At 55.7% G+C, this 22,054-nt stretch overlaps 7 protein-coding genes across 7 annotated transcripts; 3 read left to right on the top strand and 4 right to left on the bottom strand.

Annotated features, from left to right (window-relative positions):
- Window positions 1-1,051: 1,051 nt before the first annotated feature.
- On the top strand, window positions 1,052-4,427 carry GGS23DRAFT_616707 (flavoprotein; the record flags this gene model as incomplete). The annotated part of the gene is made up of 2 exons (XM_051520802.1): window positions 1,052-1,069; window positions 2,048-4,427. The coding sequence occupies 2 exons, from the start codon at window positions 1,052-1,054 to the stop codon at window positions 3,686-3,688; spliced, it is 1,659 nt and encodes a 552-aa protein (XP_051367653.1). The 3' UTR covers window positions 3,689-4,427.
- GGS23DRAFT_345442 (uncharacterized protein) lies at window positions 3,966-6,187 on the bottom strand. The gene is made up of 4 exons (XM_051513085.1): window positions 5,836-6,187; window positions 5,348-5,768; window positions 4,795-5,290; window positions 3,966-4,724 (listed from the first exon to the last, which is right to left on the bottom strand). The coding sequence occupies exons 1-4, from the start codon at window positions 5,950-5,952 to the stop codon at window positions 4,244-4,246; spliced, it is 1,515 nt and encodes a 504-aa protein (XP_051367654.1). The 5' UTR covers window positions 5,953-6,187; the 3' UTR covers window positions 3,966-4,243.
- Window positions 6,188-6,883: 696 nt separating this feature from the next.
- Window positions 6,884-9,219, top strand: GGS23DRAFT_345455 (putative oxidoreductase). The gene is made up of 3 exons (XM_051513086.1): window positions 6,884-7,378; window positions 7,449-8,392; window positions 8,470-9,219. The coding sequence occupies exons 1-3, from the start codon at window positions 7,349-7,351 to the stop codon at window positions 8,945-8,947; spliced, it is 1,452 nt and encodes a 483-aa protein (XP_051367655.1). The 5' UTR covers window positions 6,884-7,348; the 3' UTR covers window positions 8,948-9,219.
- Window positions 9,220-9,296: 77 nt separating this feature from the next.
- Window positions 9,297-11,355, bottom strand: GGS23DRAFT_587717 (NAD(P)-binding protein). Its single transcript, XM_051517501.1, has 3 exons — window positions 10,243-11,355; window positions 9,810-10,162; window positions 9,297-9,727 (listed from the first exon to the last, which is right to left on the bottom strand). Exons 1-3 carry the CDS (start codon window positions 10,676-10,678, stop codon window positions 9,680-9,682), a joined length of 837 nt encoding a protein of 278 aa, XP_051367656.1. The 5' UTR covers window positions 10,679-11,355; the 3' UTR covers window positions 9,297-9,679.
- A 2,394-nt stretch (window positions 11,356-13,749) lies between these two features.
- GGS23DRAFT_345533 (uncharacterized protein) lies at window positions 13,750-15,903 on the bottom strand. The gene is made up of 6 exons (XM_051513087.1): window positions 15,192-15,903; window positions 15,064-15,120; window positions 14,929-14,996; window positions 14,481-14,863; window positions 14,315-14,416; window positions 13,750-14,242 (listed from the first exon to the last, which is right to left on the bottom strand). The coding sequence occupies exons 1-6, from the start codon at window positions 15,388-15,390 to the stop codon at window positions 13,879-13,881; spliced, it is 1,173 nt and encodes a 390-aa protein (XP_051367657.1). The 5' UTR covers window positions 15,391-15,903; the 3' UTR covers window positions 13,750-13,878.
- Window positions 15,904-16,395: 492 nt separating this feature from the next.
- GGS23DRAFT_587723 (cytochrome P450) lies at window positions 16,396-19,135 on the bottom strand. Its single transcript, XM_051517502.1, has 11 exons — window positions 18,891-19,135; window positions 18,731-18,811; window positions 18,543-18,674; window positions 18,294-18,477; window positions 18,152-18,235; window positions 17,993-18,089; window positions 17,784-17,916; window positions 17,605-17,721; window positions 17,314-17,488; window positions 16,982-17,252; window positions 16,396-16,816 (listed from the first exon to the last, which is right to left on the bottom strand). The coding sequence occupies exons 1-11, from the start codon at window positions 18,981-18,983 to the stop codon at window positions 16,537-16,539; spliced, it is 1,647 nt and encodes a 548-aa protein (XP_051367658.1). The 5' UTR covers window positions 18,984-19,135; the 3' UTR covers window positions 16,396-16,536.
- An 834-nt stretch (window positions 19,136-19,969) lies between these two features.
- On the top strand, window positions 19,970-22,053 carry GGS23DRAFT_345591 (putative cytochrome P450 oxidoreductase). Its single transcript, XM_051513088.1, has 5 exons — window positions 19,970-20,276; window positions 20,337-20,342; window positions 20,398-20,449; window positions 20,517-21,257; window positions 21,321-22,053. The coding sequence occupies exons 1-5, from the start codon at window positions 20,066-20,068 to the stop codon at window positions 21,922-21,924; spliced, it is 1,614 nt and encodes a 537-aa protein (XP_051367659.1). The 5' UTR covers window positions 19,970-20,065; the 3' UTR covers window positions 21,925-22,053.
- Window position 22,054: the final 1 nt, after the last annotated feature.

Consider the following 22,054-nt stretch of genomic DNA (forward strand, 5'->3'; position numbering starts at 1 on the left):
TAATTAAGGTAAAAATAGTAAAGATAGCAATCTAGCTAGGTAATAAACTAGATAATAAGCATAGCATGTCCCGTACTTACGGGTGCTATGGTTACTCTATATAGGTATAAGGCCTATCGTAGCGTATTACGTAATGCATCAAGAGGGCATGTCTTACCGCACCACTACACTATCGACTTAAGCGTTAAGAACTACCGTAGCTACTTATCGTAAGCTCGTAAGTAAACGTTAATAAGAATCTTATTCAGGGAGAATTCGGAAGTATTAATCGTTATAGCGAAATAAGTAAGCGATTATCTAAAGCTAGATACGAAAGTAGAATACCGGTTTAGAAATAAAAAGGGAATATAATTATAAGATTTAAGAAATGAATAAATATATTACTTACTTACGCTAGAATAACCTAAGTAATAATAGCTCCTTAAAAGTACCCCGGGCTTATAACTATTACGTAACTAACGAAAGCTAAGCTAGGGTTAATAAATTATTCGTAAAGGAAGTAATGGAATAAGGGTAAGAAGGTATATATTAACTAACTAGAAAAGAAGGAAAGCTATTAAAGAGTATGGAGCGATCTATAGGTATATATAGTAGTACTTAGCTAGCTTAGGTAAGCTAAGTGGTTCCTACTAGGGGTGCATGCCTACGTGACAGTTTAGAAATAGAGTTTCGCATTTGACCACGTCGTGTAGGAATTTCGGGACGGTTGAGCCCTCCATGAACGTCTAGGGTTCTGAGCTTGAGTCCAAGTTAAATATCTCGTTACCCGGGAGCGAGTAAGTCTTTATCTGAGCTTTTCTCACCGCTACAGTCCCCTTCAAAGTTGTTGCGTAAAACGTAAGTGCTTACATTCTACTACTTTCTTTGGAATAAAGCCTTATAAGTGCTACCTTACACCGGTGCCTTGCTTTCTGGGTAGAGATCATATTGGGCTGCTTCTGAGCCTTCTACTTGAGGACTTTGCGCGTTGAAGACCTAAGTGCTTATAAGCAACTACCCTTGCGGTAAGGATCTCGAGGAGGGCGTCTACCGCGACCTTCCTGATGTAATCATGAACATAGCAACCCTAGTGAGCCTCTTCAGACATAGGTTATGTGTGGTGCCTTGATCACTACCGAAATGCCTTTCGATCTTCGAATCCTTGAGCGGATGTGGGAAATTATGCGACTAGAAAGAAGAGAAGGAGAGAAAATGAAAGATATTGTGCCAGGTCTGGAACTTGTAAATTAATAACACGGCTCTAATATCTCCCGACCAGTTGTCGTTGTGTAATGGTAAGCCAAATCTAAACCTCCTAACCCAACTGTGTTGCATTGTGGTCTCCCTACACTCAGCGCATAAGTCAAGCCTAAGTGAGACATTAAATGCCCCGTAGGGTTATTTCCCTTAGTATAGGTAAAGTAAAGTAGGACGCTTCGGGCGAGAAACGTGGTTATGGGTGCCGTCTAAGCCTAAATGGACCAGGTTCGGCATACATTTACAGGTGCTCGGCGCCATACTACCTAATAAGGGCAGCAACCTATACCCAGTACCGCCTATATTCACGGTAGATTTTGGCATCCTGCCATCCACCAACCAGGCTAGTCCCGAAAGATCACGGCAGCGCACCCAGTAGGAAGTTATCTTACCGCAGAGCCCACTGGTGGTGCATCGGATGACCGCCCAGCGCGTGCGTTGCAGGGGACAAGGCCCGCTGAACAATACTCGCTATAATAGGTATATAGCAGCGGACATGCCCTCCCTCGTCCACTTACACCCGCTCGACCACTAAACTAGTCATAGGCGCCCGCCACACATAGTATTGTACAGAGGGCCTCGTCCGGAACCTCGCCGTCATGATTCTATATATAATATCTGGTATCGCGTGCATTATCGGCTACATATGGGTAAGAATACCTATCTCTACTTATAGTTGCGAATATTCTAGCTTGGGATCTAGGCATAACTGTTGGGTTTCCCAAGACGCTCATGCCCCAGCGTCGAATCCCACCACAACCCGCATTCTAGCGAACTACTACTTTCCTCGGTAGACTAACACGATTCCTAGTACCGAGCAGCGATATCTAGCACTGGGAGCACGAGAGCCGGAGAGGACGCCGTCAAGCAGACCCCCGACCCGGACATTGTCGTCGTCGGCGGGGGCCTGGCCGGGATGGTAGCAGCGCTGGCGGCGGCGGAGCGCGGGGCCTCGGTCGTGGTGCTCGACCGGGCGTACGGGGGCGGCGCGACGGCGATCTCGGGGGGCGTGGTGTACGCGGGGGGCGGGACGCGGCAGCAGGCGGCGGCGGGGTACGGGGGGGACACGGCGGACAACATGTTCCGGTACCTGGGAGCGGAGGTGGGCGACGCGGTGGACGCGGCGACGTTGCGGCGCTTCTGCGACGGCAGCGTCGCGCGCATGGCCTGGCTCGAGCGCCACGGCGTCGCCTTCGCCGGCTCCCTTTGCCCCTTTCGCACCAGCTACCCGACCAGCGAGTACTTCCTCTACTTCTCCGGCAACGAGAAGGCCCACCCGTTTGCCGCCCTCGCCGACCCCGCCCCGCGCGGCCACCGCGCCGTCGGCGAGGGCACCGGCGGCATGGGCATGACCGGTGCCGCGCTGTGGCAGGCCGTCTTCGACGCCGCCGTCCGCCTGGGCGTCGTCTTCCGGCCCGCCAGCCGCGTGGAGGCGCTGCTCCTGGACGACGCCGGCGCCGTCAGCGGCGTCCGGTACCGCGCACTCGACGAGACGTCGGGCGGCTTCGCCAGGCACAAGTCGCTGGTCCAGAGGGCCTCCGGGTATCATCAGATTTCGATGCAGACTGTGGCCAATTGGTTCGACCTCTGGGCCGAGTCTATCTGGCAACGGGAGAGCCGAGAAAGAACGATGCATTCGCGGGCTGTCATCCTAGCGGCGGGAGGATTCGTCATGAATGAGGAGATGTTGAGCGGGATCATCCCTTGGGCGCGCAGAGTGTCGCCCCTAGGCACGGCGGGCGACGACGGGAGCGGCATCAAGCTTGGCCAGTCGGTCGGCGGCACCGTTTCGCACATGGACCGCGTGTCGGCCTGGAGGCTGATTTACCCCCCGGAGGCGCTCGTCGAAGGGATCGTGGTTTCTCCGGGAGGGGAGCGCATCGCGGCCGAGGACCTGTACGGCGCGTCCTTTAGTGAAGTGATGATTGATCGGTTCGACGGCCACGGCTATCTCATCCTGGACTCGACACAGTGGAAGAAGGTCAAAGACCAGGTTAATTCGCAGACGCAGATGCCGTGGAAGGCGTTCATCTTGTACTTGCTCTACTGGGCTCACAAGAAGGCCAGCTCGATCGAGGGCCTTGCGCGAAAGCTTCGCGTCGATCCGGGCACGATAAAGTCGACGGTGGATGCATATAACGACGCGATAACGAACGACAAGCCGGACCCGGTAAACAAACTGTCTTACAGGACTGTCATTGAGAAGGGGCCGTTCTACGGCATTGATATTTCTCTACAGCCCAGCGGTTTGTTAGTCTCGCCGGCGCTTCCTCTTGGTGGTTTAAGGGTTGACGGCGAGACTGGTCTAGTGCTTAACGAAGCGGGTGGTACGATTAAGGGCCTATATGCCGCTGGGAAGAATGCTGTAGGTGTCAGCTCCAACCGCTATATTTCGGGACTTGCGTTGGCAGACTGTATCTTTTCGGGGAAACGAGCCGGCGAGCACGCTTAAGAATTCACATTTAGGTCCTGAAAGATGGATTTGGTGGAGGAAATAGAGCTCGGCGACGGTGCGAGATTTGAATGAAATTATGCCTAACAACCTTGGTGCAATGTCGCAGTTTAAGGCTATGGAAATTCTACAGTAAATTCACTGCCTGGCTGAGGGGCTTGAAGAATCTTCAGGGCGTACCTAATAGTCTCTTCTAGGTACTTGTAACTGTTGTCTCGGCACCTGGAACGCCACGCTGAATACACCCTACTAGAGAGACGGGGCCGGGCAGGGGCAGCAGGACAGGGGATATTAACGAAGCCACACACTGACGGGCAGCATAGGGGCTTAGGATCTTCTATCGAAATTCATCTTCTATCGCAATTCAGGGCCTTTTTTATAATTCTACGGAGGGCCCGGAAACCTCATGTTATACACTATCACTCTGACAGTAGGAATACGCTTCCAACGGAATTGTGCTCTTTCCCTTTCGCGGGGATTCGCAGGACGGAACACTCGCCGGACATTCCAAGACTCTCGCGCAATTGCCTACTTGGTATTGCATCTTGGAGCCGATTACAGCTTGAAGCCGCCGGGGACTAGAGTCTGAAACACGCGCCCGGGATCGTACTTCTTCGCTGTCGACTTCAGGAACTCGTAGTTGGCGGATCCGTAGCCCTTGAAAGGCTGCTGCGAAGCCTTTGCATGGTTCAGGTCGATATATGGGTGGTAGGCCCCACGCTTCTTGGTGGCAGAGATGACGCTGGCTAGGAGCTTGTCGGCCGCGGCACTCACAGCCGGGTAGTCCTCAGCTTTCGCGAAGCTCGCAGACAAAAATCCCAACGTGAGTCCCTGGGGAGGTAGTACCTCGAGGCCCAGAACATTCCCTCCAGTAGCCTTCGTCCGGTCAATGATGGACTGGACGACAGGCTCGAAGGTAAGCGCCCACGAGATTCTCTCGAGACTCTGGACTCCGGCGATACTGGCTTCAAAGATTGTCCATAGATCTAGGAGAATCTCGGCGCTGTTCACAAACGTCACCGCAAAGGTGATTTGCCTATGAAGTGCATATGTGAGAACTAGAATGGAGAGGTAGGGAAAGAATTGCAAAATATGCGGTTACTTACTGCAGGCCGTGAGGAGATTGCGCTTCCGATGCAGCGGAGAGAGCTGGGACGGTCGTGATGGACGTCTGGTTCCCAAGCTGACCCTCAAGGGGGTAGAAGACGCCGAACGCAGCTGGGTTTTCGGTGGGGGCAGCGTAGACGTACAGGTTGGCGATCTGCGTGAACCCCTGGGTGAAATAGTAGGTCACCAGAAGACTGGCGTTGGGGTCATAGTTGGGGTCAGCCGTGAAATCAGCGAAGGCCTTTGCAACGCCGTTGACACCAGTGGCTGGCAGGTACGCAGCGTTCCCGCCCCAAACATCCTTCACGGGGAATGTCTGGAACACGATTTGAGTGACGACGCCGAAGTTGTTGCCACCGCCCTTCAGCGCCCGCCACAGGTCGCTATTCTCCTTCTTGTTGGCTCGACGGATCTTTCCGTCGGCGGTGACAATCTCAAACTCGACAACAGAGTCGGCCGCAAACCCTTGCGACGGGTTGATAAACCCGAGACCACCTTTTTGTACGCTTAGCTTGTAGCTCGTCTCGGGAGTTGGAATATGTGAACACTTACCACCCAGCGTGGAGCCAGACGCGCCGATACCAGCCGCTCGTGCTCCGGGGATGGAGAGCCCCTGCTCGTGCAAGATCGAGTAGAGGTTGCCCAGACGTTGTCCGGCTCCGACGGACACCAGAGACTTATCAGAGCTGAGCGTGGTGGCGTCAAGCGAACGGAGATCGATGGTAACACCGTCCTGGATATTGGACGCTCCGGTCACGGATGTGTGACCACCGCTGCGTACGGCAAACTGGCAAGAGCCGCGGGCGAGGATGCTGACCGCCACCGAGACATCCCGAGCTGATGTCGGCGTCAGGATGCACGCCGGGGTGATCAGCTGTCCCTGCTGGGTCCAGTACGAAGACAGCGAATCAGCATAGGCCGCGCTGCTCGGATAAGACAGCTTGGCCGACAATGACGCTGAGAGACTTTGGCACTAGATCGTTTCATGAGCACGGCTAGAAACAAAAGGGAGGGATGTAACATGGTGCATTGTAACTCACGCAAAGAGAGCTCGTGGCAGCGGAGACGGAGGTGTCAACCGGCGTCGCATAGCCCAAGCTGATGCAACTAGCAGCCGCCAGGAGCGCGCTGAACCGGGAAAGGCTGGCTATCGACATCTTGGGAGACTGATGGCGCTTGACTTGTCGTTGGTGCTAACCCCGAAGTCTGAGGCTCGAGGCGAGTAATTATAGACGAGCTCTCTGAATGCCTATTAATCATCTGAACCAGCCACCACTCGGGCCTCGCCCAGGCCTGAGCTTCAATGACGATGTAGTAATGAGACATTGAGGGATTCTCATAGTTCGAAATCGCTTCGAAGGATGAGGTGAGTTTTCCTTCCGAAGGATTCGCTCCCTAGCTTCCACGTGTACCACTCCGGGGCGAAAATGTAACCGCAGTCTTCTCGGCCGATTTGCAACTGGGGCAGCTCGTACGTATGGCTTATAGGATGCGGTCCCCGGAGAGGAGCTTGACGCTATGGGATGCGAATCCAGGTACAGGCCCGATAGTCGTCGAGAAAACCCGCCTACAATGTCCATGCATGGAGGTAGGCGACATGCCGGCGGCGGCTGGGCAAGCATTCCCAGTCAGAACAGCCCAGATGTGAGGCGGTATCCAAGATTTGCACCTACTAGGTAGGTACTCATCGCTCCTACACCCCTCATCTCATTCCTTCTGCCAAGGGCCTTTGGCGTTCCATGCACACGACGATGGTACGGTAACTCGCACATGGCATAACATGGCACAACTCGAACACGCATCCGAGGAGGCCTGTTTAGGAAGGAGAGGTAAACGACAATGGGCTAGATGAGGACCGGGCTGACGTTGGTGCTATTTACAGCGCCTCAGTTGAAAATGTCTCGATGAGCCCAGCCTTGGCTAAGATGTCCTGTCCTGTTTATCAAATCTCGAACAGGTGGGCTTGGAGTCGATTTTAAAAGAAAAAAAGAAAGAAAAAAAAGAAACCAAAGAGGGTCAAATACAAAAGAGAAAGGTATTGAATCTCGCGAAAACGGTCATAATTGGAAGTTGAATCTGTCAAGAGGATATTAGCATTATGCATTATAGATATGTCACCTCGTGATGCCTTTTGGGACACAACGAATTGGCATCCTAGCCGAACTAGATCAGATACAATATTATTACCGCATCCTGGTGAATTGTAGCTGAAAGTTAGGGCCTGCTACGAAAGCACCTACTCTTCAGGTGGCGTGAGTCGCCTAGACCTTGATTATCTATCTGTTCGTCAACACGTTGTCGCTGACATGGGTGCGACGACCAGCTGGGCGTAGCGCCCCAACGCCCGCGAGCTATCGTGGGTTCGTGGGAGCAGCTGGCATCGTGGGAGCAGGACTCCTGTCAGGTAGATCTAGTAATAGGAAGCTCAGCTTCGTCGCGTATATATAGCTTGGGACATCTCCCCTCGTAGCTCACACGGTTTGTAGATCAAGCCAATACACCACCTAGAAACTCATACACTGTAGCCTCCAGCGGGAGTTTCTCCAAGGCAAAATGGTCGGGAAACGGGATCTGGGACCTTGCGTAAGTCTCGGCGGAAGATCTCTTCTGTATTCCACCTCCGCCAAGCGTCTTCGCTGACCAATTTGCGCAGTGCGTCTCCCTACTTGCAGCGCTCGGGAACCGAGTCATCCTGCCAGGATCGTCGGACTTCAGCGACTCGCTGTCCGGCTACTATTCCCAGCAGGAATCGACCATCCAGCCGCAGTGTATAGTCAGGCCTGAGTCTACTGCCGAGGTGTCCTCGGCCCTGAAGACGCTCTCGAGAGTGTCGAAGAACCTTACCCGAAGCGCCGACAAGGCCCAGTGCCGCGTCGCCGTGAGGTCAGGCGGCCACGGCATCAATGCCGGAGCGGCTAACATCCAAAACGGCGTCACGATCGACCTGAGCTATCTCAACAGCACTACGGTCAGCAACAAAAAGGTCGCATCCATCGGGGTCGGTGCCGCGTGGGACCAGGTCTACGCGCAGCTGGACCCGATCGGTCTGTCGGTGGCCGGCGGCCGGAACGCGGGAGTGGGTGTCGGTGGTCTGACGACGGGAGGAGGGATCTCATTCTTCTCGCCGCGGTACGGTTGGACGTGCGACACGGTGGTGAATTACGAGGTGGTACTCGCTGACGGGAGCATCGTGAACGCGAACGAGCGGACGAACCCGGACCTGCTGTTCGCGCTGCGCGGCGGCTCCAACAACTTCGGCGTCGTGACGCGCGTCGACCTGCAGGCCTTCGACCAGGGCAAGCTGTGGGGCGGCATGAGCTACTACGACCTCTCGACCATCGACGCCCACGTGGACGCCTTCGTCAACTTCGCCGCCGCCGACAACTACGACGACTTCTCGTCTCTCGTCTTCACGTACGTGCTCTTCAACGGCCAGCCGCCCCTGCTCGCCACCGCGCTCGAGTACACCAAGCCCGAGGAGAACCCGCCGTCGGCGCGCCCCATCACCAGCATCCCCGCCATCCTGAGCACCCTGCGCGTCGCCTCGATGGCCGAGCTCGCCGTCGAGCTCGCCGCCCTCCAGCCCTACGGACTCCGGTAAGTAATGCCGCGGCCTCCTCCACCAACTACTCTTATTATGTGTCGGCGCTAGCTAACTCGGGGGCGACCTCAAGCCAACTGTACGTGCAGGTGACGCACAAGGCGACGGCGCCGATGATCCGAGCGACGTACGACCGGTGGAGGGAGAGCGTGCCGGGGGTGCAGGACGTGCCGGGGATCGCGTTTGCGCTGTCGCTGGAGCCGCTGCCGCCGTCGATCTTCGCGCGGGCGGCGGGCGGCAACGCGCTGGGGCTGGAGACGCGGTCGGAGTCGCTGGTGGTGTCGCTGCTGACGGTGACGTGGGCGGACGCGGCCGACGACGCCAGAGTGACGGCGGCGGCGCGCACCCTCATAGACAACATCGCCAGCGACGCCCGCCGCCTCGGCGCCTACGACCCCTTCGTCTACCTCAACTACGCCGCCCCCTGGCAGAAGCCCGTCGACTCCTACGGCTCCAAGAACGTCGCCCGCCTCCGCAAGATCCAGCGCGCCTACGATCCCACCGGCTTCTTCACCAAGAACGTCCCTGGCGGCTTCAAGATCCCTGCCTGAGCGGGGGCGGCAGCTCTACCCCGATGGAAGACACAAGAGCCAAGTGGTGCCTGATAGGGGGTTTGGCGAATCCCCAGTATTATTCGGGGTGCATGGCAAAGAAGAGGAGAGAAGAGCGAGGAGGGAGAGGACAGCGTTTCCCGGAACGGGATTATGGAATCTGTACAAAACGCGAGTGTGGAATACGGGACTGTGTACATAATTCACTAACGGCTACGGTAAACCCGTTTATGAAAGTATATAATACCTACCTCCTTCTTATATGTCGATACTTTTATCTAGGTACCTGACATCTTTTACGTATCGCCATTACAGGGCGGGCAGCTCGATTTTAGCGAGTGATACAGTGGTGCACCCCTAAATAAGCAGATTTACAGGCATGTCCACTAGCTAATGGCAAGTGGGGGGTGCCTATACGTAGGTACCTACCTACCTACGGGTAGCTATGGAATCCGTCATAGAGCGCGGAATAGGGGTTCTCCCGTAAAAGGTAGGTTAGGTATACCTATGTCGGCTAGTCTATCTACAAAATATCCAGCGTCATCTGTCCCGTCAGCTCATCTCGTTCACTTGCACCTATCAGTAGCCATTCCCAATACTTATTATTACTATGAACCCGCCGTGAGCCTGTTGCGATTACCTACCATCAATTCATCGTGATGGTAGCTCCAAAATACCATACCCTGCTACACCAACCCTGTCCTCTCCCCCTCTCTCTTGCCTAGTACCTACCTATTTCTTGAGCTCGCTTAATCCTTGGTTATAGCTCATCGCGGCGTCCTGGCAAGATCCGGTGGCGTCAGCGACAGCCCAGAGGCAGGAGTCGTGGCAGGGGGCAGATGCGGCACGGTGGTGCACTTACTGTTACAAAGGTCGGGGCCCACTGGGAGATGAACTTGATGCCGCCGGAATGGGGGCCTCGCCAGACTAGGCCGCCCTTGCCGGCGCCGACGGTGTCGTCTACGAGGGACTCGGCGAACTGGGCAGCGGGGATGCCCTTGGGCTTGAGCTCGCCGCTGGCCCAGCCGGCGATGGTGGCCTGGATGGGCAGGTAGAGCGAGCCGGGCGGCAGCTGGAAGTCGGGGTCGTTGTGGTGGAACTCGCTGTCGACGACGCCGGCCATGACCGTTACGACGCTGACGCCGAACGGCGAGAGCTCGAGCCGCAGCGTCTCGGATATGATGTTGAGAGCGGCCTTGGAGGAGGAGTACGTGGCTGCGGCGGCGACGCGGAAGCACCCGAGTTTAGCAGACGGACGGAGAGACCAAGGCGAGGGGGACGGAGGGGGAGAGTACATATCCACGGCGTGTTCACGACGGAGCCGCAGGTGCTGAGGTTGACGATGCGGCCGCGGCTCGCGATCAGCAGCTTAGCAAAGGCCTGTATGGTGCGGACGGGGCCCCAGACGTTGGTTTCGTAGAGGGCGCGGGCCTTATCGATGTCGACGTCGAGGACGGGCATGGCGTAGCCGGCGCCGGCGTTGTTGAAGAGCACGTCGAGCCCGCCGCCGCTCTCCTCGACGGCCTTGACGGCGGCGGCGATGGACGCGGCCGAGGTGACGTCGAGCGCGAGGACGGTGACGTTGTCGAGGCCGGACAGCTCGCTGGGGATTTTGGCCACGGTGCGAGCGGTGGCGAAGACGTGATGCTTCCGCTTGGCTAGCGCGTGGGCGACAGCAGCTCCAATGCCGCCGGCCGAGCAGCCAGTCACCAGTATCGTCTTCGGAGACATGTGGGAGGTTGGTGGGACGGGGGGGACTTGGTGGTAACTTGGGTCAGTGGACTTGGTAACTTGGTCGGTGGTGAGACTAGCGAGCCGGCTTAGCGGGTTGGGGGGGGTGTGCTGAGAGGGTTCTGGCGGGCACCGGTCGATACGATGAAATACAGAAGAGGGTGGGCGTCGGCCGAGATTTGGGCAGTGAGGCCGATGCTGGCGGTAGAAGGATTGGCTAAGACGACAAGACGCTTGGTGCTGTTGGCAGGCTGGCGGGGCGGGTACGCAGGGAGTACCTAAGAGGTAGGTAGGTACTCTACTCTGTAGGTATGTGCATACAGTAGCACCTAGAGGATTTTAGGTGCCTAGCTCAGGGGCCTACCTACTGCCTAACCGCCTAGAGGTATAGGTGGGATAGAGGTAGGTAGTGGTTGGTAGGTCCCTAACCTACCTAGGTAGGTAGGCAGGGAACGAATCTAATAACCGCCTAAGGTGACCGTCGGATAGTTGTTTACCAGTTACCTCTCTAGGTACGCGAGGAGGGATTGGGACTCCCGTGCCTCTGTCTCCCCCGCTTGCCTGCCGATGCAAATGCAGGATTACTCTACCTACAGCACGCATGGGATGTAATCCGGCTTTCGTTGGGTCGTGGGCTGGGGGTGGACGACAGGATGGACGACATGGATGGCGATGGGAGGCTGTCGATGCTGATGCGACATTGCAAAAGGCACCTACTCATATACCTGGGCTGAGAGGTTACAGGCGTATCCGTGCAACCCCGCGTCGCATCGAGGTCCGCTGGCATCTGTAACCTTTCGGTCCCGCCTATGCCAGTTCCTGACCCGTTCCATCTTGACACGAAGGAGTGGCCAGTCATACCACAGTGAAGTTGGCATCACACGTGCTTCGTCTGATGTGTTCCTGGCGTTCTCCTCCTCGGCACATTTCATCGCGACACTAACTGGTGATAATGATGGTTCGCCGCGGGACACCCAGGCAACCGTTTTCAGAGCTGGCCGAGCCGAAAGGTCAGAGTCAGTCCGTATGGAGTTTGCGTCATAAGCTTAATCGCTGCCGACACTACGTGTATTGCCTCTCGCCAGGCCGCCAGACCAGATGGAGCATGGAGCCATATCAGGAAGAGAGGCAAGGAATGGTTCCCGCAGGCAGTTCCATCACGTGTGCTGCACGTTTCGTCTCCGTGCGTCCTCATTCACCACCTTTAGACCAGGGGCAACGCCTCCATGTTCGCCTTGTCTCCCCATGCTACCCAACGTAGGCTCTATAGATGCCTCGATGTGTAGATACCTAGACATGTGCATACGCCCTCCGCCACTCGGCTGGGCCACACGGTGGAAGAAGGCCTCGGGACCAAGAGGCACCCAGATCCCTCGAACTCGCCCGCGCGCTCTCTATGAGTAGTCGACGCAGACGGGCTGCACGTGGGGTAGCATCGGTACGCGCTCGCAATACTACCACCACCTCTCCTCTCCTCTCTGCCGCTACGGCAAAAGGGGGAGGAAGAAAAGGAGAAAGCTTCCGAGGCCCGTCGCGTCCTGTTAGATCCACCGCCTTCTCACCCTCTCCCCCCCTCTCCCCTCCCCGCTCCTCTGCCTCTTGTCTCCCAACCTCGATCCTAACAATAGCCTCGTAGACTCGCAATTCTTGATCATGGTCATGCTACTAGCATCGGCGCTACTGGGCCCACGCCCAGGACGCCCACCTACCTTGGCCAGCGCCTGGGAGATGTAACATTACCGCGGCGGTTTCGTGCTATCCTAGGTGCGCCAGCTCCCTCGATAGGCGCCAAGCTCCGGACTACCATCACCCAAGCAGTTAGTAGGCCTCTTATTCAGCGATGCCAAGCAGATGCACGATCCTGCTCGGGTCGCCGTTAGGTGTGTAAACAGTTAGTGCACCCGACACGCAAGTATTGTCGTCGTATCCGGTTTCGTTCTGTCAGGTCTGCAGCAGTCATGTCTTAGGTCAGCTGGGAATTCCTTCGTTGGCGCCAGCCCGTCCCGCGCGCCGAGACGAGACATCGACGCGGTCCCGGTGCTTCTCTGTACGATCCAGCCCAGGCCGCCGAGCTGCCGTTGGCGTCGGTGCCACAGCAGCCGTGGGAATCCCCGGAGGCTACCCTCATATTATCAGGTGTGCATCATGACACCTACAGGCAGGTAGGTAGATGGAGGGATGGGATTGTGGGACGTGGGTGCATCGACGGCACCCACGAAGAATCCCAGCGCCTGGGGACATGGGAGATGCCTAGGTACCTCTGTTTGAGCAAAAGCTTATCTCCAACAGCCAGAAATAGACGGCCCCACGATGTGGTACGTACCGGAGCGGGTCCGGGCCCACTTGGGCGCTGCAGTCGATTCAACCCTAACCCGTTCCTGGCTGCCCACCCCGGTCCCACTCATCAATATCACCAATCACTGGCCGGGAACTCCGTTTGGCCTGCTTCCTCCTACGGACTAGAGCCACGTTGTGCGACGTAGTACAAAGCGAAGGCGGGGCAGCATCGAGACCCGCTTGTACCTGTACTACGTGCCACGACCTCAGGTACGTATCTCCGTGGGATTCTGGAGAACACAAGAACGTCTAGACCAGGATGCATCACGGCAGTGCGGGCCACCGAGGAGAACAGCGCCTCGTTCTAGTCTTCTTCGCGCCCCCATCCGTCCCATACGCTGCCTTCTTTCTACTCCCTACCCACGTACGCCGATTCCCATGGGTTTCACGACCCCTGCAGAGAGCTACGATAGGAATGATGGCCCTAGTATCTCCCGCTGCACATCATCCTCACGAACATAAGGTTATTATCGCGAGCTTCTCGGGCACAGACGTCTTGGATAGATGTGTAGTAGCATGTAGGTATGTATGTGTTATGTAGGTATAGAGGCATAGGTGGTAGATCGTATTACAAAGCCTGGGGTAAGCAGGAGGAGGTATGTACATTGGTAGGCTTACGAGAGATGGGTAATATACAAGACATAACAATCGTAGATTAGATCGATTTTACAGAACCGATCCACCTCAGATGGCATGGGCTCATCTGACAGAAATAACATGCCCTGAAACAACGAGAGCCGGTTCTCCTCTTAACTTACACTCCCGAGCCTACATCCTACATATGAAATTCCTGACACCGCCAACTCCTGTCCCGTAATAACCGTAAGGGGATGCTACTGTGTGCACCCATTCGCCCGCTCGCTCTACACCATCGAGTGAGGATGCGATTCCTGCGTGAAACCTGTCGTCTTGAAAATGACGCGATCCTTGTCCCCCGGGCTCTGGGGCGCAAACTCGTAGTTCGCCTGGGTCGTGATGTTCGCCTGCGTGTTGAGCATCGATTCGTCGAGCTCGTAGTAGTCGGAGCGCGCGCGCCGCTTGCTGTTCTTCGCGCCCGAGTTCTCGCTGGGCAGGCTCGGCTTCGACACGCCGGTGACGCCGTTACGCGTGCCGAACACCCGGCTGCGGATCGTCCCAATAAACGTCGACTTGCCCACGTGGTTCTTGAGGAAGACCGAGAAGCTCGGCATGCATCCCACCACGAGCGCCGTGTTGTGCTCGACCATGCTGCATTGCACACCTGATTAGTTCCGAACGCGAAGGACGGGGGAACTCCAAACAAACAAACAAACAACATACATCCAGATGAAGAGTTGCGCCTCTTGCCACGTGAAGTCGCCGTTGTTAGAAACTAGGATCGTGATACGCCAGTAGCAGGAGAATATGCTCGAGATGATGGCACTAGTTTTATCAGTTAGAAACTGTAATATCATCCCCTCGGGCTAGGGGAATCATGTAGGCTTACAGGGAGGCGATGGTGAAAACCGCGATAAGCGAGATTCTCTTCTGCTTCGAGATGTGCAGCTTGCTCAGCACCAGCAACGGGATGATGAAGATGTACGTGTCCACGACGATCGACCCGACCCCGTGGATCGGCGCGTAGTACGAAATCTTCTGCGGCATGCCGTTGGTGGCCAGGTCCGCCCACCGCTCGCCGGGGCGCGGCGCGTTGTAGAGGCCGACGAGGATCGGGTGCGGGAGGTAGAGCAGCCCGAGGAAGATGATGCCGGCCATGATGACCCAGCGCATCTTCTTGCTGACCGCGAAGAGCTGGAAGTACAGCACCAGAATGCCTGCTTTGGTGACAAACTGCGTCGGCCCCAGAAACACGTTCTGCGTGAAAAGCATCTGCTCTAGTTATTAGCACGACGTCTTTTGAGGCGCTGCAACGCGAAGAGCCTTTGCGAGCCTACCTTCCAGATGTAGTCTTCGATATACCAGCAAGCCGGCATATCCCACGAATGGCGACTATACCCGTGCACTGATATGGTAATATTATTAGTGGGAGAGGGCGAGACGCGGGAAGTCGTCGGATTCTTCTCTCTTACCAGCCATAACGAGACCGGAATAGGCAGTGCTTAGGACAAACGCGAGTATAGTGAGGTCTTTGCCAAGTGGTCAGCTCCATCTACGTCGTCCATCTCTCTCTTTCTAGGTTGAGGCCAGAGCCACTCACAGTCTGCCAACTTCATGTGCGTCCGGTTTACGTATAATCTGCCGAGCACAAAGATCGTCGAGATTGCCGTCAGAACCGAGCCCGCCACCAGCGTCTCGACGGAGGCGTCGACGGGATCGACAAAGTTAGGAACTACTCCATCCGGCGGCACGCCGGCGGGGATGGAGCATAGGTCGACTCCAGGCGGTAGAGCAGCCATGGCGATAGGCAGGTATTACGAAGTTGATGCACGGCTTCTCTTTGCGTTTTTTTTTCTGCGCCTATAGCGACGGCTCTCAGCCCCAGGACTTTGCGCGGGGTTACGAAGAAAAGAGTGAGGCGGCGACGGCGGCTAATCGGAAACGAGCAGAAGGCGGCCGGGGACGAACCGTTAACGTTGACGGCGAAACCGGTTGTGCGTAAACTCGACCGCTTTCGGGGATGTCCGTACTCTATCCTGTTATATATCGTCATCCAGAGGAAAACACATCGGAATCTCCACGCACATGTGCTGGAATCGAAAACTTGTATTTTTCACGACTCCTCCCTATCGGTATGTCTAGCCCCGCGAGCCCTGTTCCTTAGCTTCCGCCTTCGTCGACGGTTAATTCTCAACGGGAGCTTAACCAGGCTCGCCCGTCTAAGAAGGGTAGCCTTGGAGGGTGTGCATTGCGAGATTCAAGCAAGACAGTAACACTGCCACCCTGGTCGTCCTATCGATCCAGTAAGGCTTCGCTTGGCTTTACAAATATCTTCAGATGCACCACCTACACCCTGGGCTAGACCGGAAGATATTATTAACTTACTAAGCCTCCTTCAGCTACCCCCCGACACAGGCGAGCAGGTGGTAACGCCTCCCACGGGCTCCACGGGTAGCATAACGCTATGTCGCCCGAGCCGCGACCTACCTTCCTATGTAGAGTATTGAGACATTCTATGCAGAAGGGGTAGGATTCCTCTAGAAGCTTATAGGCTTACTCAACGGTGACAGGGGGGTTGGGTGTATCGGTTGGGGGCTGGTACCATACAGGAAATGTCCTTTGAGGATCGGCCCTTTTCGTAACAGATTCACCAGATTCGGATTTGTCCCATGTCAGTGGGTATCTTAGAACGGTTGGACGCCCTGGCTCATACTACCACCGATGTGACCAGAGGTCTCTGGTGCCACATATCTGAAGATAGCCTCATTTATATGAGCACCGCGCACTCCTTCCAGCATTTCTAAGTGGGACGGACGGACGCGGGAATAGGGCACGGCCTGGATACGACTATGTACCTACATACCTACCTACCTACCTACGTATATACATACATACTGCTTGCTAGCGAACACACCCTGGTCTACAGGGAGAGAGAGGACGATATCCTACTGGGGGTTGGGAACGCCACTAGCCAGCGGGGCCTCCGCCGCGACCACTCGTGCAGCAGCATCCTCCGACGCATCCTTGGCTGCATCCTCAACGCTGACCACCGCGGTCATCTTGTGTCTTTTCCTGAACATGACGACGGTACTCTCCAGAGGAACCATGCTGGACCTCCAGAACATGGTCCTTGGAGACGTCGTGTCAGGCATCTTGCACTCCCATTCGTCCAGAATCTGCACGACGAGCAGCTTGAGCACCAGGGAGGCGTAGAACCTGCCGGGGCTGCGACAGCGGGGTCAGTGAAGGACTCAAGTCTCCTCTTGGAGGGGTAGTCGATGCCGGCTAATAACTGCCTTGCGGAAAGAGAGGAGAGGGAGAGGGAGGAGGGAGAGAGGGGAGGGGGAGAGGAGGGAGGGGGGGGGGGGGGAGGCGGGGAGCGTTGCTCACCATGCCGTATTACCCATTCCCCAGATGGGCCATTCCACGCCCGTGGCCGTGAGACTCGAAGGACTCTTGTCCGGGACTTCTGTTGTGGTGGCGCCTTGGCGCAACGCCTCGTTCGCCCGCGCGAAGCGAAACCCGTCAAAGTGGTGCGGGTTGGAGTATCTCTGGGCGTCGCACATCATGGCGCGTTGCGGAATGCATACCCAATCGTTCTTCTTCAGCGCAGATCCGTCTTTCAGCACGTAATCTTGCAACGCCTTCCTCCGGCAACTGACTGTCGAAAGGGTTAGCAGGGATCTTTTGAGACGAGATCTCGAGGCTGGTCGTCCACTCACTGGCATCCGCGTTACTGTAACGCACTGACTCCTTCACGAAGCTGTCTAATAGAGGGAGCTTCTCCGTGTCAATCGAGGCGCTGGATCTCCCCTCCAAGCACCCATCGATCTCTTCCCTCAGCGGATCGACGTATGCCCCCTGCAGACAGAGATCCTCTACTACATAGGTTATCGTCTTCGGGCATTATTATGATCCTGGTTAGCGAACTCGACACTTACAGCCAGCCTGTCTCCCCACCCCACTCTCTTCACGGGGGGGGGGGGGGAGGGGGGGGCCCTTTTGGTACTCACAATTGCCAGTTGATGCACAGAACTAAACCATATGGCCATGATCTCTCCGATCATCCGCCCCGTAGACCACGGGTTCTTTCGTGGGGACGTTTCGATGAGCCATTGCACACAGTCGGTCTAAGGTGAAATCTCTAAGTCCCAGATGTTCTGTAGATAGGCTCGTTTCAAATTAAACATACCGGTGCGGCCCGCAGGCCATTAGATGAATCCGATTCTGCCCTGTCAGCTAGGCGTTGCCGAACCACGGGCTCGAGGTATCGAAATAGAGTCCCGGCCGCGCGGTGTCTGTGTGTCGCTATTGACGCCACCAGACTAAAGCCCCTGTTAGCGAACCGACATGGGGCGCTCCAATGGAAGGCGTATTCATTTCTCCCTGCGCTGGACTTACGGGCATAGGAACTCCGGTGTTATTCTCAACAACTCCGCAGTGAGCACAACTATCTGTGGAAATTCCAGAGCCGCGGCAGTGAATTCCGCGTTCTCGCCTACCGATTTCATACTCGGGTTAATAGGGGGAAAAGCGACGAGATTTGGGATAGAAACATACTCAGATCCTTCCCAAAGAAAACAAAGCAGTTCACTTTCGTCACGATCCGTTTTATCATGGGAAATAATTTAGCGCGGGAGAATCCTAGGAAGATAACAGTTAGCAACATGTGCTGTAATTTTCACCAGACGCTTAGACATACCGTCCTCCCCCTGTTTCTTGAGCTCTTCATCGAGGCAGCCCCTAATGATTTTATCGAGCTCGGGTTGAAAATGGGGCAGATGGGAGGTGAGCCTGCTCCGGAGGGCCCTCACAAACCCCGTGCCCTCAACGCCGCGCTGGTTTTGCCATTCGAAGCCGCACATCGTATACTTCGGTTGTAGAAGCTATATTGCACGTCATTTAGCTGGTCTGAACAATCAAATCCCGTACATAATGGAGACAGACAAACCTCTTTCGCCACAGCGTGGAGCGAGAGGGAATCGTGTGGTGCATCCAGAACCTCCTTTATCAGTTCGCTTGAAGTGATCATCAGGTGGTCGTTCGAAGGCGTTGGAACTTTGAATGACGATGCTCCTCGAGCCTGGAATAGGTCAGATTCAACCCGACAGAACGACGCAGAGGGAACTCGACACGGACTTTGACATAGGCTTGGTCGATCATGTTGGGACCGGCCAACAGATACCGCATTCCCTGGACCGTTCTTGCATAGTAGCAGCGCTATATTATCCGATATCCGGTTAGAACGCGGCGCGGAGTCGACACTGACGATACAGACATCGAGGAGCTGGAGACGTACGAGGCTATTCGACAGTGATCTAACTAATCGGTTGAGGAGGAAGAGGGAGAGGAGGCAAGCCAGGGCCTCCACGCAAACTACAAGCAATGCCATCTCTGGCCGGATGGTCTCTTCGAACACGGATCTCGAGCTGGATCGGCAAATGCTTTTGCGAATTTTCTTCCCTCGACATGGGAATTTGCTTCAGTCTTAGACTGTTCAACCTAGGCAGCAACCGTCGAGCACATCCTTTAGTGGCTCGTCCATTTGTTATCCAGGACGCATAGGAATCACATGTTCATCTGAAGTCTACGGCTCGACAACGATTGGCTGTGCTATACGCACTTGAGGCGCTTGCTAATTCCGAGCTCTTGAAGGCATTAGCATCGGCACCCGATCCTTACATGACATCTTCCGACAACCAGACTCCGGTGGACTAAGCCATCCGCCAAACAAACTCCGGAGAGTCCTTGTGCCCCTGTCTCATCCCCCCCCCCTTTTATGGCCCTTAAAAATAAGCTTACACGGGCAGGTCTCTTGGTAAAGGCCAGGCTCGAATTAGATAGCCATACCACGTCATCCGTGCCCTCCGTCGGTCCTATGGCCTTTACGGGCTAAAGGCGCTGCAACGTAGTCGAACACTTGCTTATCTCGAATTCGCATATTGATTCGAGGATTCTCAAAGGATTCGATTCGATATAGCCAGGTCTGCGATCGATCATGATAGGTAGTGGGTCCTTGGCCGGAGAAACCAGGTTGTTGCCAGCATTTCGTAGCCATGGTGGTCAAATGGCGATCGCCGTAGCATCGGGACGTTGCCGAGACGCCATTGCGGGGCGAAGCAGACGCCTGGATGGGGACAGCAAGCAAGTAAGTGCCTTCGTAGGATTCTGGCGGCATTGGCATCGTACATCAGACTGCGGATGGCCGGAACCACCACGACGTATCCATCCCACTTCTGCTTTGGGGATCGGTTGCCTTGCCTTGGTCTCAAAATTCGACATGCTTCTCGGACTGGCAGTTCATTGGGTAGTAGTCCATCCCGTCTGAATGACTCTGCCAGTGACTGATCAGAATGAAATTGGTTACCTAGATTAAGGCTGCATTCGACGCGCTTATGACTGTCGGATCCTTTTGTCGTGTTGTTCTATTCTGAATGCCACCGCCAGCAGGCAGTTACTCCGTAAGACACCACCATGTTACTCGAATCGCTGGTATCGAGCTTCAGCAGAGGCGACTTGGGCGAGATCTATGCTGTCTTGTCGGGTGCCGAGGGTCACAACTCGCTCCTACTGAGAGCCTTCATCATTTTACTGCCTGCACTTGCAATATGGCGGCTCTTCAGATTCACGATTATACCCAGACTCTATCCGAGTGACCCTAAAGAATTACCGTACTGGATTCCTCGTAAGCCCTTCACCTGAAACACCCATCCAACTCGAAGTCATAATGCTAACTTGGAGGTAGTCTTAGGTAAGGTCTGCCTCGTCAACGGTGGAGTGTAGCCGCGAACTGACCTGGATAACAGGGCATCTTATCTCATTCTTTGGCGACGCAAATGCCCTGATCACTCGGACCAGGTAGGTGATATGATTATCGGTCTTCGGCCTAGAGTAATACCCGTAGCAATGCTCACCCGTAAACTAGGAAATACTTTGGCGATACCAGGGAGCCATTTGCCCTCACCGTTGCGGGCATGACAACCTATGTCATCACCAAGGCCGAACATGTTGGAGAGGCATACCGGAACACGGAGACGCTTTCATACGAGGTCTTCGTGCAGTCCATGATGCGAATCCTAGGGAACTCGGAACCTAGCGTACAGGCCATGTTCACGCCCCTCCCAACAGACAAAAAAGGCTTCCCCAACCCTCACGGGAAACCCCTTGGGATCCTGTTCCGGCAGATGCACATCCACCAGCTATTCCCAGGTGACAACCTGACCTTCCTAGAAACCCGTTTCTACGAGTTCTTCGACAAGAGCCTTCAGCTCGAGACGCTCAGGGAGATGTGCCCGTACTCCCCCAGGGCCACCTCCGGGAGTATCGTGCTCCCCCTGGTGCAATGGTGCTCGGATTTCTTCGTCAGGGGTGGCCAGAGCGCGTATTTCGGGCCCAGGCTGTCTGATATCGACCCGGGCCTGACGGATGCTTTCCTCATCTTTGACGAGCTCAGCTACCAAGTCATTTATCAGTACCCGCGCTTCCTCGCGAAGAAGATGAGAGACTCTCGAGACCGCGTGCTGAAAGGTCTCGAGGAGTACCTCGAGCTCCCCCACGAGGAGAGAGTCGAGGATGCTTGGTTCGTCAAGGCGATGGAGACGGAGATGGGCGCTCTTGGAATGTCTAAAGAGGACATGGCCATCGCCACGATGACCATTTACTGGGCGTATGTCTCCCAACCTCCGCATCTCCCCTATTCATATCGCACAGGGGTCTAACATTTCAATAGCATCAATACCAACAGCCGCAAAGCTTCGTTCTGGCTATTAGCCTATCTACTCCAGACGCCGTCGCTCATCGACATTGTCCGCGAAGAGACCGCGCCGGCATTCCGCCCAGATGGCAGCCTCGACTTCAGCTACTTGCACACGTCCGTGCCGAAGCTCAAAGCCATGTGGGACGAGATGCTGCGCATCTCGGCGTTCGCAGCGTCGGTGCGCTACATCACAGCCGACACCGTCATCGGCGGCAAGACCCTGCGCAAGGGGAACCGGCTCATCATCCCGTACCGCCAGCTGCACATGGACGAGACCGTCTTTGGCGAGTCGGTCGACAAGTTCCGGCACACGCGCTTTCTCGAGAACCCGCGCCTGGCCCACAGCAACAGCTTCCGCCCCTTCGGCGGCGGCAGCACCATGTGTCCCGGCCACCACATCGCGAAGCGGGCCGTTTTCCTGTTCACCGCGATGGCCGTGCACAGGTTCGACATCCGCCTCGAAAAGGGCCAGCAGATGCTGAAGGCGGACTTGGCGAAGCCCGTGCCCGGACTCATGTCCCCCAAGGAGGGCGAGGACATGCTGGTGGTGTTGACACCGAGAAAGACTGTTTCCTGAAATCACGACGGGCATGCTGGTTCGGATTAACGTAGCTGTGGGGTTTGTAGCAATAGCTCAGAAGTATATACTAAGAATAGAAATACCAGGCATGAGAATTTTGCCAGGCAGCAGCAAATGTGTCTTTTCT

This window comes from Durotheca rogersii, assembly GCF_024521655.1.
Source record: "Durotheca rogersii strain YMJ 92031201 chromosome Unknown GGS23scaffold_39, whole genome shotgun sequence".
Lineage (NCBI taxonomy): Eukaryota > Fungi > Ascomycota > Sordariomycetes > Xylariales > Xylariaceae > Durotheca > Durotheca rogersii.